At 39.1% G+C, this 20304-nt stretch overlaps 1 protein-coding gene across 1 annotated transcript in view; it reads left to right on the forward strand.

Annotated features, from left to right (window-relative positions):
• The first annotated feature begins 2645 nt into the window (after positions 1-2645).
• Positions 2646-20304, forward strand: part of LOC140230657 (scavenger receptor cysteine-rich domain-containing group B protein-like) — a 38076-nt gene continuing 20417 nt past the window's right edge. The window contains exons 1-3 of the mRNA XM_072310798.1: positions 2646-2709; positions 13792-14142; positions 15925-16257. Coding sequence (XP_072166899.1) covers positions 2646-2709; positions 13792-14142; positions 15925-16257 — 748 coding nt within the window. The remainder of the gene's footprint in view (positions 2710-13791; positions 14143-15924; positions 16258-20304) is intronic.

The raw sequence follows: 20304 nt of genomic DNA on the forward strand, positions 1-20304 counted from the left end.
AATCTTTCCCAATTGTCTGGTAGATTGCTAGGAATCATGAAAAACAAAACCAAATAAAAAAAAGATATGCACAAAGGGACATAATGAGGAATCAAAGCGCATTGTTGTAGTGAAGTGTACCATTCATTCACTTTTATTTTCCTTAATCGCGGAGGGAGTGGCGCCATTATATGCTTGTCGATGCTTGCACAAAAAATGAAAATAGCTAAAGTTGTACAAATTTTTAAAAAAGAACAAAAAGAATCTGTGATAAATTGTCGCCCTATTTCTTTGTTAACTTCATTTTCAAAACTTCTTGACAGGTTGGTATATACGCGCACACACAAATTTCTCGAAAAGTGTGAAGTTTTTTGTAACTCCCAGTTTGGTTTTAGGAAAAACCACAGTACGACCCATGCCTTACTCTCTTTTATCCATAAAGTTGCTCATGCTATAGATGATGTCTCCCACACTATTGGAGTTTTTCTTGATTTTTCAAAGGCCTTCGACACAATTGACCATGATATTTTGATTTACAATCTACGACATTATGGCATACGTGGGAAGGCTTTGGACTGGTTTCGAGATTATTTATCAAACAGAAAACAATTTGTGAGTATAAATGGTCGTGATTCTCAATTAAAGTTAATTTCATGTGGTGTTCCACAGGGCTCCTTACTAGGCCCACTATTGTTCATTTTGTACATTAACAATCTTCCTAGTTCCTCGTCAATTCTTTCCTTTATATGTTTTGCTGACGACTCCAATCTGTTTTTTTACACACAGAGATCCTTACACTCTTGTTAACACAATGAATACAGAACTTAAATCTGTGCGATCTTGGATATACGCCAACAAATTGTCACTTAATACTCATTGCATGCTTCTTAGCAACAGTCTTAAAAACCCTTCCTTGTAACATTAAGTTTAATGAAACTGAATTAAATAAAATTAGTAGTATAAAATTTCTAGGGCTTTTTATTGACAGTGATTTGTCTTGGAAATCCCACGTCAGTTATTTAAGTAATATTCTTTCCAAAAATACGGGTGTTCTTAATAAACTGAAGAATGTTTTTCCAAGTCAAATCCTGCTTAATCTTTATTCTACTTTGATTACTCCGTTCCTTAATTATGGTAGTCTTGTTTGGGGGAATGCACCTAGAAATCTTCTTGACATACTGTTCCGTGTTCAAAAAACGCGCCATCAGAAATATCAACCATTTTGGATATTTGTCCCACACGAATGATTTATTTTTCAAGAATAAGATACTGAAAACATCAGATTTATTTAGTTACAACGTTGGCATATTTATGTATAAATTTTCTGCCAAGGAGTTGCCGGATGTTTTCACTCGCATGTTCAGGAAAAACTATTTGATTCATAATTGTCCTACCCGCCAAAGTGACGCATTTCACCTTCCACATACTCGAACAATTTTCGCTATAAAAACGATAATGTATACGGGCCCTAGATATTAGAATGACCTCTCCCCCGAAATAACAAGCTGCTCGTCTTTATATTCCTTTAAACGCAAATTAAAAGAGTCTTTATTGAGTGCATATCTTGCAGAAACTGAGTAATTGTAATGTCTTATGTAATATTGTGGTATGTTATTGTCCGATCAAACATTCTTGTCAACACGCTGCAGATTCCATTTTGGGTCTTGCTGTCAGGCTCTCCGAATTCATCATTAGCAATTCCACATTCTACTTCGCTTCCCTCTCTTCCTCTTTCCCTCTTCCTATCTCTAACTTTCTATACAGAGCTTGACGGCAGGCACCAAATGGCTTGATAGCTGTACATGTTACTTTTTGTGTCTTACTGATCATATCCTGGCGATAGCTTTAATGCAACAACAGTTTATAATGTATATACCAAAGTAGGCTTTATGATTATGCAAATCATGTTGTACTCCTGAAACCAATGATAGCTCGGTCACAGTAATAGTTCACATTTTAGTATTTTTTTTTTCTTATTTGGCACCATTACATCATCTGGTCTTATCTACTATCCGTTCTCCGTTTCTTTTTCACAAACACTGATTACTCGGGGCTTACAGCCAAACAAGCCTGCTTCATGTAGGTCCCGTCATACTTTTCTTTGATCAACCGCATCTCGCTTTCGATTTTGACCAGTTATTACATATAATTACTGTGTTATCACCATGTATATTGTTTGTGTTTTGCACATTGTTTACAAGGTGAAAGAACTTGTTTGATTTCTGTATAATGTCCATAAATGAGAAGTATGGAAATAAAATGAATTGAATTGAATTGAATATAGATATGTCAACCTGTGACTCCGCAGGGTTCAAAGTCAGGCACGGAATCAAATATTCGTGTGTGTGTGTGTGTGTGTGTGTGTGTATGTATGCATTTATTTGCGCCAAGTGTGAGGTACCTTTAAATGTTGATGGTACGTGGAGTTGAAAGCAAATTAATTTAACTTATATATCGTTCTTCATCAATTTCAGACGCGGCAAACTGTCAGCAAACAGTGTGTTCCAAATTTATTGACACTAGCGTCAGAGTTATTTTTTGCCTCACCCAGTACAAACCGTTGTATGATTGCCCTCTGTGCCCTGCGTTTAATACCAAAGAGCTCGCACTATGTTAATAATCTAGGATAAGACGCCAGTAGTTTCAAGAAATACTACACCGGCAACATGGCGGGATACTGTGTAACATGGATTGTGATATTTCTCTTCGGAACCACCTCGGCTCTTATTGGTAAGCAGGTTAATGTGTCCTTACTTTCTTGCTTTCTAGTAAACGTGTTAAGAGTATAGAAAATAACTTGATGAATTAATAAAAAAAAAATACTGAGTGAACAGTGCGGCGGTGCATTACTAAATGCGATGTAATGGTTAAACATCACACCGCCATGATTTTCGAAAACGACGCATGGAGTATACATAGTGTGTCAACCATCATGAAGACAGAATTATGTTCAGTGTTTTTGTTTAGTATTTTGGTTAGTACATTGGTAACGTAGAGAGCCACAGGGATAATCATTTCTGCTTTACAAAATGGCGCCATAAGAAGGGTATCATGTAAAAACTGATGCTTTTATCATATATTAGTGGAAAATGAGCAAAGAAAATGGGATTCCGTCGGGATTTATTCTATCGTTCATCACCAATCAGCAATTTCATTATATCGTAGATCACCAATATAAATTCAAAAATGTCATTGCAAGATCTGACATGCATTAAGAGTTACAACCGAAACACTGTCTCAGCATGATGATAAAGGCACTGTCCCCATGATAATCAAAGTAATGTTTCATTATACATAGATATGGTATTTTAAGATTGAAGACAATTGTGTTTTCTTCAACAGAATTAAACACAATGTATTTAGATGTTGTGCCTTCTTATTATGACCCTATTATGACTTTCATCGATGTTGTTGTTACATTTACACCATCTAAGTAACTTTGATCGGATGTTTGCGTTCATGGTCACAAAAGTGTCACTTTGTTCTACCAGGAACCTTCAATATAGTATATATTCTTTCCTAATATCAAGTTTTGTGTGCATAATCCTAGTGGTAATGACTTCGAGGATAAACTATTAAAGTTGTTCAATTATCGAAAAAAAAAAAAACACACTCTTAAAATAGTTGGGCACAAAAATGCCCAACTTTTAACCAACACTGGGGAACATACTGTCCACACAACTATTGGTTAAGATCTGCCCAACTGATGTTGGGTAATGAGTTTGCTATGTGGTTGGGCAAATTAAATTGCCCATCAGCTGTTGACCAATCGGACTTTACCCAACTTTGAAATTTCCCACCGTTGGTTATTTTGAGTTGGGTAATCATTTGCCCAACCATTGTGACCCAATTAGATATTGCCCAACTTCCATTTGTCCAACTGTTTAATCAAGTCCAGGTCGAAAAACCACTTGGCAACTGGTGCTGGTACCAGTTGATTCCAGTTGAGGCAACTAGTTTCAATATGGAAATCAGAATGTGTGACTAGAATCAACTGCACTCTTAAAATAGTTGGGCCAAAAAATTTCCAACTTTTGACCAACACTTGGCAACATACTGTCCACACAACTACTGGTTAAAATCTGCCCAACTGATGTTTGGTAATGAGTTTGCTATGTGGTTGGGCAAATCAAATTGCCCATCAGCTGTTGACCAATCAGACTTTACCCAGCTTTGCAATTTCCCAACCGTTGGTTATAATTTGAGTTGGGTAATCGCCCGGATACGGGGTAATCATTTGCCCAACCAATTTTACCCAACTAGATATTGCCCAACTTCCATTTGTTTAACTGTTTAGTAAGTTGAATTTTGGTTAATCAAAAAATTTTGTGTTGAATTATTTGATGTATGGGTGTTTACCAGAACATGTGTTTGTCAAGACATTGTTCATATCTAACCTATCATAATCCTACAGCTAGTCGTAAAACCTATACCTACAAGTACATCTAGGCTTAGCCTACATTCTAGACCTAGTTAGTACCAGGGATATTTCATTCACATATATAGGGCCATCTAGTTGTAATGCCTTAAGACATGGTTACCATGTAGATTACACTTTTATTATGAAAATATGAAAATACCTCATCAAAGGTACAAGTTGAAATTGTGAATATCACGGCAATAATATTCAATAAATTTCTAATACATTTCAGACATTTCAGAATTTATTGAAATCATAAAAAACATTACATTTAGCAATATTTTATCTTTTTTACCAAGAGAATTTGAATACCTTATGAATATTTATGAGCAAAAAAACAACAACAATAGAAACCAATAGAAACCAACTGGTATCAACTGATATCAAAATTTCAATGTTTTAGTTACTGGGCTTTAATCTGGAATGAAGTAGTAAGCAAGTCCAGTCAGGTATATGGGTTTCAAATTGTGTCATCTAACTATTTGCACACAAACCGACACACACACGCACACAAACACACACAAACACAAACTAGCAATATTGTAGGAGTATCTTGTAGTTTGCTCCCACAGACAGATACTCCCACAATGTTGATGTTTTAACCCCTCCGGTGTTGACGGAATAAAGAAAAATGTAAGAAAATCATGTCAAAATACGTCCACTATGTAGCTCTTGCTTATACATATTAATTATAATGATAATAATAATAATAATAATAATAATAATAATAATAATAATAATAATAATAATAATAATAATAGTAATAATAATAATAATACATATATATATATATGTATACACAATACCGTGTGTGCGTGTGTGTGTGTGTGTGTGTGTGTGTGTGTTGTCCCTCCCCCCTCCCATTCCTAAAACGGAGAACACCCTATTGTAATTCTTGGTACCCCCTACAAAATCGTAATCCAAGGGAATGATTGTGAGATGAAGAAATTTCACCATTATGTTCACACTTTGTATATAACTTTGGGCGTTTAGTTGTTTTTTAAAGTATCGAAGGGTATCCTTATCTCACACTGCAATGAGTTTCGAGCAGTTTGTCCTCGTCATTTAGTCTCTATTTTATGAAACGGAACTCTCAATCGCTTTTCACACCATCTTCCCCCACAAGACTGTGATATATTCGCATCTAGCATTCACTCATGTAGGCACAGAGGATACAGAAAGCACGTCCGACTCAAGTGCGTTGCGAGGTAGGAGTGTGGGTTTATTATTTCTGCCACGTCGGGCTTTCCGGTATTGCAGTGGGGGTCAGTGTTGCATAATCAGACTGCCACAGTGTGTGGGAGGGGCCACATAAAACAAGGAGGCATACATCACATCTCCCCCTTTTATCGAAGAGGAAGCAGATTCGTATTTATAGGGAAACATAACATGAAAAGACTTATGCTGCGAATCAAATTTTTTATAATGTTACAGGGAATCACTTAGTAAGATGTTCTTATTTATTTTATTTTTTAGGGGCAATTTCCAAAGCCATGTATTGATCACTAGATATAAAAAATAAGCCAAATAAGTCCAAATGAATTCGTGATCACATTAAGTGGTATAATTTGCTCGTCATGTTCTTCAATGCGTGCATCTTGGTATCTTATTTTCCTTCTTAGTTTCGTTACAAATTAACTATATACAAGTTACATTGTCGTTTTTCCTTTTTTTTGTGTTTGTGTGGTTCTCTTTCCACTTTCTGTCATCACATATACAAATAAGTTTTACTCCTTTTTTTTTTGGTTCTCTTGCCACTTTCGATTTCTACAAATATGCATTTTTTTTTTGTAATTGCACAATACTTAACATCATTAAATCTTCAATTATATCTTTTGTTACGTAATTTTCCTCATCGCACCATTAACATTCATCATTTATGCGAATTAGGCATCACATAATAAGTGAGATAATTAGGTTATTACAGTAATCACAGTGCCGTAGAGGGACACATGTTTACAAAGTGGTCAATGTAGTGGTACTACAAGGTTGGTACTGATACCGATAGCCTTTTTTATTCCATCAGAATTTTGTTTTAAACATTATTAATATCAGGGTTAATGATATGTTCGATCACAAAACACTGTAATAAACCAATCAGTAAATAAAATTCATTAATGATGGAGAGAAAACGATCACTGATATTTAGCACATCATTACATTTTCGTTAACCGTGAATGATTTGGGCCTGTGTGATTGATAATCTGATGTGGTGTGGATAATCATAATACACTTACAATCCGTTACAGAAGTGGGTTGGATAAAAGCAGCACTTTTATCTCTCAATCGGTAACTCAGATGTCAACATTACATCAAAGTGAGTTATATTTATCAAAATATAAAGGAGAGAGAAAGAAAGAAGACAAAGATCAAGAAGAAGGATTGAAAGTAAAGAGGGGAATTTGTCAATGAAACAGACTACATGTAGTCATATTCATATGGACTACACAACTTATAAACAAATATACTGGTAAGTGTGAGCGATGTTACCAGAAGTTAAATACATTGTTCAATGTACAATTATTTACACTTCAACTTTCTACTGCTTAGTTCACTATGCTTTGAGGCATTTCAAATCAAGACGCTTTGGTGGGGTGGATACTCTCCCGCTTCGAGTGGTGGTTGGTTGGGAGAGCATGATGGTGCGATAGCGTTGTGAGTGGGTGCGGGTATGACGTGGCGAGCTGGGGGCTGGAACGGAGCTGTCGCTCGCTGCAGTTGGCGGGGCTGTGGGAGGGTGGGAAGCGGGAATTGGTCGGATGTCTTTCCGATTTCGCCTGTATTCGCCTTGCTCGTTTTTGATAAGGTAGCTTCGAGGGGCGGAAGTAGGGTGTGCGACGTGGCCAGTTCTCCACGACTTAGTCGTGGCGCGAAAAACTACTTCCTGATTGGTTGGGAGCTGGGAGAGGGGGGTGTGACGGGCTCTTTCGTTGAAGTGTTTTTGCTGCTGTTTCTGTCTGGCCACTAGGTTATCATGCATGGGGGGTACGACATGTGGTTTGAGGCGGGTCATCTGGGTCGGCACGCGACTCCTCAATAGCCGTCCATTGAGAAGTTGAGCAGGTGCATACCCATCTAAACCATCAATGGGCGTGTTCCTATACTCAAGAAGGGCATACATTGGGTCGCGGTTGCTCATTTTTGCTCGTTTCATCAGCGACTTTACTGTCTGAACACACCGTTCTGCTTGCCCATTGCTTTGTGCGTAGATCGGGCTCGATGTCTTGTGTTCAATTTCCCATTCCCTTGAAAACCTCTCGAATTCTGCACAGACGAATTGTTTGGCATTGTCTGTGATTATTTCATCGGGGATGCCATTACGGGCAAACATATTTTTTAGCTCATTGATGACATGACGTGCTGTCATTTCTTGGAGGGCTTGAACTTCTGGAAATTTAGAGTAGTAATCTACTGCTAGTAGGTAGTTAGTTCCGTCAAGATGAAATATGTCTATCCCTACTTTCGACCATGGCCTATCTGGTATCTCATGTGGGATGAGTGGCTCAGATTGTTGCTGTTTTTTGGTAGCCTGGCAGATAGAGCAGCGTGCAACCTTATCCTCGATTTGGGCGTTCATCCCCGGCCAAAAGAAGATGTTTCTGGCTCTCATCTTGAGCTTGACTACACCTATGTGGGACTCATGTAGGACTTTTAGCATTTCTTTCTGAAGATTTGCAGGTACTACGATTCTAGTGTCCTTCATTATCAGCCCATCGATTTCAACGAGCTCATCGCGAAATGAGTGATAAGGCTTCAATTCATGCGGCACGTCATTCTTGTTCTCGGGCCATTCACTGCGTATACACGCGCGAACCTTTTGGAGAACGGGGTCGCGTTCAGTCTCTCTCTGAAATTGCTCTAGTCTGCGAGGGGACATGTGCATAGCGCTTTCTACCGTGTCAATCTCTACTTTGATACGAGGCTCTGTTTGCACACGCGTAGTGCTTGCAGGGAGCAAGCGGCTCAAGGCGTCTGGTACGAACATCTCTTTCCCAGGCTTCCACTGGAGCTGGAGGTCGTAAGCCAGGAGATGCAAACGCATGCGCTGTAAGCGAGGGCTTAACTTGTGCAACGGTTTTGCGGCTATACCAATCAGCGGCTTGTGGTCTGTGTGTATCGTCACTTTTTGTCCATACACGTAGTCGTGAAATCTATTGCAAGCGAACAGTATGGCGCACATCTCCTTTTCTATCGGCGCATAGTTGCTTTCCGCATCGTTCACGCGTCTCGATGCATAGGCGATAGGATTATCATCCTGCATGAGCACGGCTCCAAATCCGGCATTGGATGCGTCTGTTGCTAGGGCAACTGGCTTCGCTGCATCGTAGAGTTTCAGTATTGGTGCAGATGTGATCATGTTCTTCAGTGAATCGACAGCGCGTGCATGTTCTGGTTCCCAGTGCCAGATCACGTCTTTTTTAGTCAGTTCGCGTAGAGGGGCTGTTATTTCTGATAGGTTAGGGATGAACTTTCCCAGGTAAGTAACCATTCCAAGGAAGGTTTCAACCTCCTTTTTTGATTCCGGGTAGGGTAGCTGTGTGATTGCGTTGATCCTATCATTGCTGGGCTTTACACCATCACTACTGATCACGTGACCTACATACTCTATCTCGCTCGCGCGAATGATCGACTTGGCTTTGTTCAGCTTCAAGCCGCACGAACGGACTTTGTCGAGGAAAGTGGCTAGACGGGCATCATGTTCTGTGACATTTGTGCCCCATATCAGAATGTCGTCTGCAACGACCTCAACACCCTCCAGTTGGCCAAACTCATCGACCATGGCTCTCTGCCAAATTTCACTGGCTGATGAGATGCCAAATGGCATCACCTTGTAACGATATCGGCCGAACTGGGTGTTGAATGTCGTGTAGTACGAACTGCTGTCTGTCAACGGTAATTGCCAGTACCCACTTGTGGCATCAAATTTCGAGAAAATTCGTGCATTGGGCATACGCGCGGATACTTGCTCAAAAGTAGGCATGGGGTAGTGCTCTCGTCGGATAGCCATATTCAATCCGCGGGGGTCAAGGCATATTCGGACGCGTCCATCCGGCTTATGGACTACGGTCATTGCGCTTACCCACTCTGTGGGACCGTTTACCCTCTCAATAACCCCTATCGACTCCATTCGATCGAGCTCAGCCTTTACGTTGTCGCGTAACTTGTGCGGGATCGAACGCGGAGCACACTTTACGGGTGCAATGTCATCTCGAATTGAGATGTCATATTCATGGTTGCGTAATCGGCCAAGTCCGGTGAACAAATCCGCATGCGCATCTAGCGGGTCGCTCTTCCCACGGGTGGGGTCGAGTTTTGCTGCATTTTCTGCGGTTGCGCGAGAAATTGTGTCTCGGGTTTCGGGTGGGGTCGCAGCGTCATTTGGTTTTGCCCCGCCTGCACCTGCCACGTCATCAACAACGCACCTCTTCATCAAATTCATCATCTCACACGCTTTCAAACCCAACAAAGGCCTGACATTGTCAGCCACCACTTGAAAATTTAGGGAGAATATTTTCTTACCCACTTTTACGTCGCATGTAGCCTGTCCAACGGGATTCATTGTGTGTCCTGAGTATGTACGTAGGGTTATGTTTGTGTCCTCCAAACATGACTTAGTTTCCCTGAAGATGCTCTCGGGTAATATGTTAACCTGAGCACCTGAGTCTAGCTTAAAGTTAACTCTCACTCCGTTTACACTGCAGGTTTGTCTCCATTCATCCGCTGTAAGTTGGTCCACATTGTCGACTATAACATCTACGTAGAAACATTCGTCATCGTCGTCACCGTTGTCGTACTCGTCATCGCGGGGACCTTGGTGGTACTGGTCGACGTTGCCCACGTCCCGGTTGTAATTCTTTCTCGACATACTTTGGTCATGGTCACGATGATGGTAGTCCTTGTTGTTTCGTCGAAAGTCGCGACGGTCATTTCGGCGGTCACCACGGCTGTCAATCCGGCGCTCATCGTTCGCATCGCGTAGTCGGTCACCTCGTCCGCTCTGGCTTGGGTTTCCTATCGATGGCGTGGGTTTTCCGTCACCAAAGCTCCGATTCATTTTACATCTGGTTGACTTTTCAAAATGTCCAATTTGCCCGCAGTTTCTACATTTTTCCTTTGCCGCTGGGCAATAGGATGGCGAGTGATGAACAAAGGTACAGTTCGGGCATGTGTCGCGTCGGGCTTGGGATTTGGACGGGCGATCGTTTCGGCGAAACTTTTCCTGATGTGGTCGAGATCGTGAACGGCTTTTCACATAGTGCACCTCAGTCTCAGTGCCAATTCGTAATTGTTCCATCTGCGCTGTGCTGCTTTCCTTAATGCTGCAAGTGTCTATGCATTTCTGCAAGTTGAGGTTGTCTATTTGAAGCAGCTTTTCTCTGAGGCCGTGGTCCTTAATACCACAAATTATCCGGTCTCGTAGCATCTCATCCTCGAGATCCTTGAATTCACAGTCAGCCACGAGCGCTTTTAAGTCGGTGAGGTAGGTGCTGAAATTCTCATGAGATTGCTGGTTGCGAGAGTTAAATAGATATCTCAATACCGACAAATTTTTCCTCGGTTGGCAGTATGTCTCAAACTTTTCTTTCAGTGGCTGTACTTTTCCGACTTCCTCGGATTTGAATTCAAATGTTCTCGCAATCCTCTGTGCTGTGGCACCTGCCACGTGCAAGAACGTAGCATAACGCACGTCGTCACGTTTCTTGTTTAGTTCTGTTGCCGTCTCAAATAGTTCATATGATCTCAGCCAGTCCTTCCAGTTGGTGGCCACATTCCCTTCGAAGCTGAGGGGTCCTGGCGGCTTCAATCCTGCCATCGTGCTTGTAGTAGAATTCAATGTTCACTCCCTTTTCCTGACACCATGTGATATATTCGCATCTAGCATTCACTCATGTAGGCACAGAGGATACAGAAAGCACGTCCGACTCAAGTGCGTTGCGAGGTAGGAGTGTGGGTTTATTATTTCTGCCACGTCGGGCTTTCCGGTATTGCAGTGGGGGTCAGTGTTGCATAATCAGACTGCCACAGTGTGTGGGAGGGGCCACATAAAACAAGGAGGCATACATCACAAGACATTCTGTCCTTCCGAGACCCTATACTCCAACTAGCCTATCTTACAAATAGGAAGAATAGCTGGCCCAAACACCCTCTTCACCCCACAAGACATTTATGATAGAATAAACAAGTTAGTACACTATATACATAGGTGTTCCCGGCCAATTTCGCACTTTTGTCTGTCCATTTGATACAAGGTTCATTCAATTTAGCAAAACCCTTCGTTATCGCACAGTCTGTCTTTCAGAATTGTAACTTGTGCATTCAGTCAATGAAATTTGCACATGTGGTTTTCGAATTCGTAAAAAGGGCATTCAAATTGGCGGTGCGTTGGCTCAGTCGGTAGCGCGTCTGCCTCACGATCACGCGGCCCGGGTTCGAACCCGAGTCTGGACTGAGCAATGTTGTGTTTAAGCATACCGTCCCCTCTGGCAAGAGGCAAAACACTCTGTCCCTCGGATAGGACATAAAATGGAGGTCCCGTGTATAAGAGAGTAACAACTCATGCACGTAAAAGATCCCGCTTCATTCATTCATCGCAAAGAGCAGGGTGTTTAACCCGGTGAAGTGGTCCCACCTCACATCCAACTGGACCCCATGGAAGACCAGCTTAACGTAGCTGAATATGGGCTATCCAGCCATCTCTCAGATGGAAATGAACAGACAAAACTGTACGTTCATTCAAATTCTCCACCACTCGCCGAAAGGGTATTTCAGTCATTCAGTTTCGCGAATGGGCAGTCGAATTCCAAACATTTTCATTCAAATTAACGTCATGTTATTTCTTTTTTTTTTAAATGGTGAGAACATTTGAAAGTGTGCAGTTTTATGTGCCTTTTTGTTTCATTCACATACTATTAAGCAGTAAAAGTATTAGTTTTGACCCTATATAACTCGAGTTTGTTATTCCGTGACGCCCCTTTTCTTTCATACATGGAAGTCATGTCATTATAGGCCTACATGTACCAATACTACAGATTAACTTAATCTTGTTACAGTCATGACAGCACGTCCGGCGAGGTAGATACAGACGTATATATCTCAAGAAGACAGACAAAAAATTATCGGAACATTTGATAATCATAACCTTGACCTCCTAGAGATCATGGCCGACACACTCCCGGAATAAAGCGCTCAACGGCCAGATAAACTGTGGCCACATGCACTGTCTTCGGACTAAGAGACTCAATAAGCACATTGAAAAAAAAAAAAAAAAACTGGTCCCAAAATCTCTAAAATGAATACGAAAATATGAAATGTAATGATGCTTACAAAACAATAACTATGTTGAAAAAATTAAGAAATATTTAAAGCATAAACACGTGTCCTAAATTGAATGTAAAAGATGTTAAATTGGATGCCAAAAATATGAATTTGAATGAACGAGAGCAGCATATGCGTGATCACGTGACTATATCATTCTAAATTGGATGAACGAATAACGAAATGGTGCTTGTTTTACCAATTTCAATCGAAAAGGTGTTAATTAGAATGATGTTAAAGGTAATTTGAATGCCCCAAAACGAATTTGAATGAAGAAATCATAAAATTGAAATACCAAACATGACATCTACGCTGAATTTTGCTAAATTGAATGCAGCAAAAAGAAATCTAACTGACAAAAGTGCGAAATTGGCCGGGGAAACCATATTAGAGTTCATTCATAGAAGACATCTCATTATCAGCAAATTTGGATACCTATCAATACATGGTGTGTGGCTTTTTTTAAGGGGGAGATAAAATGTCACGAAATACTGAAAGTTAATTATGATAAGGTTTCAAATATATAAGTTCCTATTTCTGTACAGAGTGAAGTCATTGATGTTTTTATTGATCAGATTACTAAACATGGTGAAATCTGATATGCTCATATAATACTACAATTACCTTTTGTCTCCTATTTTGCATTTTTTCTCAGTTTCCTCATTTTGCCGTTAATTCCTTTCTTTCGTGACATTCACTGCTACAATGCTGTAATACTTACTTGCGTTTGATTGTAATAATTCATAACTCTTAAATACTAGCCGCAAAGTATAATTCAAGTGTCTGTGATTTATTCTAATGAAAACATGGAAAATTGTGATTGAAATAGATTCATCAGTTTTAATGGTAATAATAACTGTGGAGAAATTTGATTTTAACACATGGGCCTAATCATGATAACTCACAGATATTAATCACAGGCTATAGCTAAATTGTTGGTGATTCAATCTAAAAACACGTATGCGATTGAAATATGTTCAGTTTAAGGGGTAATAATAACTGCGAAGAAAGTTGATTTTAACATATAATTATGTAATATGAAATATCACGTTTGACTCCTCTTTTGCATGTAAAAGGTGACGTCAGACTGGTTGATGGTCGTTCGTCTAGAGACGGCCGACTGGAAATCTACCTCACCAACGAATGGGGCGCTGACATGTGGGGCACTGTCTGCCGTACGGGATGGGGCAGCGAGGAGGCAGAGGTGGCCTGCCGTCAACTAGGGAATGACGGAGTGAATAGAGCGTACTATCATTCACCAACCAGCATTCCTTATAATTACTATTCGCACGTGACCCAAGCGAGCTGTATTGGAAGCGAGACTAAACTCATCGACTGTGACCTCACTTACTATGATGGTGGGACCCATTGCTATTACCTCTCTGTCGTAGCTGTCGACTGTTACTCGTCAGTACCAGATCCCTCGGGTAAGTCACACAAAGCAATAAGCATTGCTGATTAAAGGTCCAGTTTACCCTTGGAAACAGTGATTTCAAAAAATGTTCAAGATATCACACATGATGCATATGTGTGAGTCTATTGTATCACAAAACATCCTACCACATAAATTATTTTGCAATAAGGTCTATAATATAAGGAGATATCAGTGTTTTTCTCATTAAACCATAACTGTAGACGGTTTAGTCTGGCAACATTTTTATTATAACTATCGTTCACATTTTGTGTATTCAACAATACTTAACATTGATTATACGGATTCAAATTTTTACAGTGGTTCTTTCTGTCCCAAACTAACATTTTGGAACTATTTTAAAGCACTAATGCTGGGTTTTTGTTTCATCTGCAAATGGTAGATTATGCCTTTAATCCATATGAGAATATATTCTACATCCAAAGATAAAACCATCATGAAATATAGTCCTGACATGATTATTTCTTGAATTGTGTCAATTATCTATACTTGCCAAAACACTTTTGCTGGTGTGTTTTTTTTTTTGTCTCTTTATACGTTTTCCTCTATATCATACAATAACAAATTATGTATTGATACATACAGAAGAGTTTGTTTGCAAAAACAGATAAGTCCATTTTTGAAGATTTTGAAGTACGGTTTCTGTCATAACGTACAAAATAATACCTTTTAAATGATATATTGGTCACTACATAATTATAAAGGCACATTTTTAAAGTTATGGTCAAAAGAAGCAAAACAAATTCTTATTATTCACTTTATTTTTCTTGACCTTTAATCGCATATATCTCCATTTGGCAAATATGGACTTATCGGTTTTTGCGAACAAACTCTTCAAATATTCATGCAATTATCCTAAAACCTTCTTAATTATTGTACTTTGTATTGCGTTGAAAATATAATGCAGAATAAACCTCAAATAAACTTCTGTGTTAAAATGTGGAACCTGAAACGCGTATACCAGTTTACGCCACAACATCTGACTGTCCATGACATTGTTAATGTGACATCTGGAATATCTTGGTAAAAGATGCGGCGCTTTGACATGGATCAAATAAATGATTTTTCTCCCATTTTATCAGATTATTATTTATCAAGTCTTCTTCAAAAGCAGGGTAATCCCACTCATAGTCACAAAAGCAGGCTATGCCTTACGTCAATATTCATTACGACGTGCGCTGAATCCAAAATGAAAAGAAAGCGAAAAATCGGTTTGCAAGAGCATGAACACATAGGGTAAAACATATATTTAAAACAAACAAACAAACAAAAAGAAAAAAACACAATTCAATAAATGATACTATGGCATCTAATTGCTTAGTGCAAAAGGGTATACAAATAGGAGATTGGAGTTGCAACATTACGTTATGTTAGGGGCTTAGAAAATCTGTATTAAGCGCGGTAAAAATGTTAATTATTGTTATTATCATTATACGATTCTTAATGTCTTCAATGGAGCGACTGTTTCAGTAAGTGTGTAACTAGCTAAATATTTTGCTTGCAGCATACTGTGAGAAGGATTATTTCTCATATACAATCCTAGGTTTTGGTATGTGCAATTTGCAACAAAAAAAAGGGGGGGGGGTGGGGAGGGGCAAACGGTTTGGTCACAAGTCACAATGTACGATAATTTGCAATATTTACACCGTAACCCCATCTAAAGCTAGAATGCCACTTTACGTTCTTTTGTAACATCGTTATATTAACTACTATGAATGTATACCTATCATGACAAAATGATTTTATTCCTTCACATCGAACTGCTGCTACACTGCAGCCAAGGAAGGAGAAATTCGTCTATCAGGGAGCTCATCGACGCCCACGTATGGTCTCCTGGAAATCTATCACGACAACTCCTGGGGCTCTGTCTGCAGAGACGGATGGGATAGCTTCGACTCGCAAGTTGCTTGCAGGGAATTCGGTTTTCCGACGGGAAGCGGTTCGTCGCAGATCTTTTCCACAGGAGAATTCTTTGGGCCTATCCATCTATCAGAAGTCAGTTGTACTGGGGACGAGGTTGCACTTTCTCTCTGCTCCCACGGTGGTTGGGGGAACACCGATTGCGGACATGAATATGACATTTATTTGGATTGCAGACCTGATAAGTCAGGTAGGTGTATTCTGTGATAGTGTTCAGTCTCGCTTTTTATTTTACTGACTATTATTAGGTGATACGCTATCAGCGTATCACCTATTGTGATTGTCAAAATCTCTCTTTATTTTTTAGGTGATACGCTATCAGCGTATCACCTATTGTGATTGTCAAAATCTCTCTTTATTAGGTGATACGCTATCAGCGTATCACCTATTGTGATTGTCAAAATCTCTCTTTATTTCTTTTTATTCTTCTTTCTTTCTGGACAATTTTGTGTCATCAATATCTCAAGAATGACATTACGGAATAACATGACATTTTCAGGGAACATGTCTCATGACAAAATCTAGCCACAATAAGGTTTTCATGACAGTAACATATCTATGACGTCATCTAGGCGCCATTTTGTGATTTTCGGACCATGTTACATGATCGATCATAACTTCATAACTAAAGGTCATTTCTGTATCATTTTCGGTGGACATTAAGTTCAGGTCACGCTCTATCTTACATTTTAATGCTAATTACCTAGGACATTATTACGCGCGCGTACGCGCGCGTCAAACTTTTAAAAGGCTCAAAGCAACTTACCAATGGGAAATCTCGAAGTTTCAGACAATTTTAAGCGTTTCGCGCGTTCGCGTCCGTCCGCACATTTTCGCGCGTAGTGCGCGTAAGCAAAATGAAAATGCACATTTTTTGACAGATTTGGATTCCTGATACATTAAGCAACAATATCCCTTGATTTCCGATCAATTTTGACCTATAACAAAGGAATGCGTTGGCGTCAAAGTTGAAATTTCGTGTGCGCGTCTATGTACAAATATAGCGAAAAACATGTCTTTGTTTATTTCGCCATAGCTCTTTAAAACGTCTGGTTACCCTATGTTTTTATTGCATATTACAAAAACATATGAATTGGAAATAACGTTTCAAGTATCAATGTCTCCATGAATACATTATGACGTCATCATATCATCATCTGAAATCAAAAAAGTGGAATTATTTTTTTTAAGGTACTGTTTCTGACATTCATTTGCTCGTATCTCTGTTGTTTAAGCTCAATATTATCCCAAATTCAGATATGTTGTACTTTGAAAATTTACATTTCAAGTCCATGTCATAGTTTTGAAATTTGATGACGTCATCATGCTTTAAATTGTGTTTAAAGGTAAAGACGCAAAATCGGACAAGTTTACGTGTTATGTCTATGGGAGGTGATTTTTTTAGAAACCATGCATTGACTTGACAACGTTTAAGCACCTTTATCTCAGCTGATTTTGCTTCATTTCCTCTGAAATTTAAGTATGTTGTAGCTGTGACAATAAGCTGCAGTAATCATGCATTTTATTCTTTGAAATCTCCTCATGAGGTTGACAATTTTGCAATTTAAAACTGAAAATGAGAATGGAATGCGGACGAAATAATTCCTGATTCATCTTTCACGTACATAAGTTTACGTTCCTCTAATTTTCTCGTCGAGACGTATGGCCGAGTGGTTAGAGGCGTCGTCTCAGAAACGTGAGGTTGCACACGTACGGGTTCGATCCTCACAAGAGCACGAAAGAAATTAATTATTTTTTTTTTACTTTTTTTTTCTTCAATAGAGTACTACACCTTCGTCCATGTAGAAATCACGTTTGCATGTAAACACACCTATACGCACACACTCACACAGTATACCTTTGTTTTGCGTTGGAGACTGCATTACCTCGACTGCTGCAAAATTTTGCAGGCTGGGCTTTTCAAACTGATACAGTATATTGTAACAAAATGAAATTTGTTCATATCAATTCAGTAACACAATGTAGTCGTGGTTACTTTGTGCTGATTTATACATGTAACAAGCTATACATTGTAAAAAAGGTATTTGAATTGTTCCTTTAAGTCAGTCTTCTGTATTGATGATTATTTGTCAAGTAGTGGTTTTTGTGGAGTTTCAGAAAGTGATAAAAAGTATGGATGATAAGTGCAGCGATAATTCCTACAGTTAGTTCAAAGTTGTGTTACAGATGTTTTATACGTACATTTAGCATTGTGCGTGTGTGTGTGTATACAGGTTGGCCATATGACACATTCTAGACAAATAATCTTAATTAATTAGCAAACGTGATCAGCTATGGAACTGAATATGGTATTAATGTATGATGTTAATGATTCTAATTAAACTGTGATGAGTTTAAAGGGATAGCATAACTGTGTGTAAAAATAAGGCAATTATAAGGAAATTTTAGGGGAATTTGATAACCATGCCTATAATAATTTCATACAGGTACTAATACCTGCCTCGTTTTCGTGCGATGGATGGTCATGTCAATAGCAAACTGACAACGTACGATGAATGTGTTATATATTGAACAATTGTCTTTCAAGTCCATAACGTTCCCCATATTTTCTCGTCGAGACGTATGGCCGAGTGGTTAAAGGCGACGTCTCAGAGACGTGAGGTTGCGTGTTCGAACCCCACAAGATCACGAAACAAAATACGTAGCTATTTTACTGTTTTTTTTTCTTCAATTTTGTATTACATATTCGTCCATGTAGAAATCACGTTCGTATATAAACGCACCTATACACACACACAGACACACACACACACGCCATATCCCTCTTTTTTGTGTTGAGTGGGCATTGACTTTCCCCCTGTTATATCTATACATTGTTGGTTTTTTTTTTGTCTTACCATTTCCGTGGATGACCCGTGGCCGAGTGGTTACAGAAACAGTTTCGCATGCACGCTCAATATAACTTCAAGGTGCCTATATCACATTCGTTTCTTGTCGATCACAGATGACCGTCATCTGATGACCACAAGCGTATCACCTAACTCGTCCTCAATGTGACGAGTTTTCATGTCTCGTTTCTTTTTAGGTGATACGCTATCAGCGTATCACCTATTGTGATTGTCAAAATCTGTCTTTTTTCTTATTAGGTGATACGCTTTTAGCGTATCACCTATTGTGATTGTCAAAATCTGTTTTTTTTCTTATTCTTCTTTCTTTCTGGCCTATTTTGTGTCGTCAATATCTCAAGAATGACATTACGGAGTAACATGACATTTTCAGTCAACATGTCTCATGACAATATCTAGCCACAATAAGGTTTTCATGACAGTAACGTATCTATGACGTCATCTAGGCGCCATTTTGTGATTTTCGGACCATGTTACATGATCGATCATAACTTCATAACTAAAGGTCCTTTCTGTATCAGTTTTTGTGGGCATAAAGTTCAGGTCACGCTCTATCTTTCTTTCTCTGATGCTAATTACCTAGGACGTCATCTAGGACGCGTAAGCGCGCGTCAAACATTTAAAAGGCTCAAAACGACTTCCCAATGGGAAATCTCGAAGTTTCAGACAATTTTAAGCGTTTCAAACAATTTTGCGCGTGCGCGTCCGTCCGCGCATTTTCGCGCGCACAGCGCGTCAGTAACATGAAAATGCACATTTTTTGACTGATCTGGATTCCTGATACTTTGAGTAACAATATCCATTGATTTCTGATCGATTTTGACAAATAACAAAGCGATGCACTGGCATCAAAGTTGAAATTTCGCGTGCGCATCTATGTGCAAATATAGTGAAAAAACATGTCTTTGTTTATTTCGCCATAGCTCTTTAAAACGTCAGGTGACCCTATGTTTTTATTGCATATTACAAAAGCATATGAATTGAAAATAACGTTTCAAGTATCATTATTTCCATAATTACAATATGACGTCATCATATCGTCATCTGAAATCAAAAAAGTGGAATTAATTTTTTTAAGTTACTGTTTCTGACATTCATTTGCTCGTATCTCTGTTGTTTAAGCTCAATATTATCCCAAATTCAGATATGTTGTACTTTGAACATTTGCCTTTCAAGTCCATGTCATGCTTTTGACATTTGATGACGTCATCATACCTTAAATTGTGATTAAAGGTAAAGACGCAAAATCGGACAAGTTTACGTGTATTGTCTATGGGAGGTGATTTTTTTTAAAAGCATCAATTGACTTAACAACGTTCAAGCACCTTTATCTCAGCTGATTTTGCTTCATTTCCTCTGAAACTTTATTA

This window comes from Diadema setosum, chromosome 7, assembly GCF_964275005.1.
Source record: "Diadema setosum chromosome 7, eeDiaSeto1, whole genome shotgun sequence".
NCBI classification, from domain to species: Eukaryota; Metazoa; Echinodermata; class Echinoidea; order Diadematoida; family Diadematidae; genus Diadema; species Diadema setosum.